Genomic DNA, 1,163 nt, shown 5'->3' on the forward strand with positions numbered 1-1,163 from the left:
TTACAATGAAATAGAATTTAAAAGAAGATTTCGGTTTTCCAAAAATTCAGTAATGTTTGGCATTTTACCTTTAATAGAACAAGGACTTGGCAAAATAAATAATCGAGGCCTGCCAATATCTCCTGTCATACAATTATTAATATGTTTACGATTTTATTCAACAGCAAGTTTTCAGGTATGTAAATAAATTATATACACACATAGTATATGCAATATAATATTAACAGAGTAAACAAAATCTATAATAAGTATATTTTTACAGCTTGTTTTAGGAGACATAATAACAATATCACAACCAACAATTTCACGTATTGTATTGAGAGTGTCCATTTTATTAGCCAGTTATATTAACAAATATATAAAAATTCCATCATCAGAAGAATCATATCATGAAAATAAACGATTATTTAAAGAACTTGGACGTGGTACTGGAGGTATAGGCTTTCCTAGTATCGATGGTGCAATAGATTGCACACATATTCGTCTAGTGAATACACAACTTTTAAACATTGATGAAATTTTTAGAAATAGAAAAGGATATTTTTCTTTGAATGTTCAGGTATATATACTTGTTTGAATAATTTAANAAAATATTTTGTACAAAAGAATATATAAAACAAAAACTCGTATTCTTTTATTATCTCATTTTTTTTCTTTGTAGGTTATTGTTGGACCACGCACTGAAATTCTAGATATTGTTCCAGAATGGCCAGGTAGTCANCACGATAGTCGAATCTTACAAAATTCTCGCATATTTATGCGATATACACAAGGCCAATTAGATGGGATGCTTGTTGGAGATGCTGGATATCCCGCATTGCCTTTCTTACTTACGCCAATTAGTGATCCCACAACAGATGAAGAAACAAGGTTCGTTACGTGTTTTTTTATTTTTTGTAATTATTATTTTTTTACTATTATTTAAAAATTCTTGTTTAATAGTATTGTGGTTTTTAATGATATATTTTTTTTCTCTTAGTTATAATATAATTCATAAAAGAACAAGAATAATTGTAGAGAGAACATTTGGTATATGGAAACGTAGATTTCCATGTTTATCAAAAGGGCTTACTACAAAATTGTCAACATCTACAACAATTGTTGTAGCATGTGCTGTTCTTCATAATCTCTCCCTGATGTTTAATGATAAGTTAGATGATGAT

At 28.4% G+C, this 1,163-nt stretch overlaps 1 protein-coding gene across 1 annotated transcript; it reads left to right on the forward strand.

Annotated features, from left to right (window-relative positions):
* Window positions 1–4: 4 nt before the first annotated feature.
* Window positions 5–1,160, forward strand: LOC109863542 (putative nuclease HARBI1; the record flags this gene model as incomplete). The annotated part of the gene is made up of 4 exons (XM_020443800.1): window positions 5–175; window positions 263–559; window positions 662–870; window positions 980–1,160. Coding segments are annotated over 4 exons (858 nt in total), but the record flags the coding sequence as incomplete, so codon positions are not given.
* Window positions 1,161–1,163: the final 3 nt, after the last annotated feature.

This window comes from Pseudomyrmex gracilis, unplaced genomic scaffold, assembly GCF_002006095.1.
Source record: "Pseudomyrmex gracilis isolate BER0280 unplaced genomic scaffold, ASM200609v1 scaffold_6411, whole genome shotgun sequence".
NCBI classification, from domain to species: Eukaryota; Metazoa; Arthropoda; class Insecta; order Hymenoptera; family Formicidae; genus Pseudomyrmex; species Pseudomyrmex gracilis.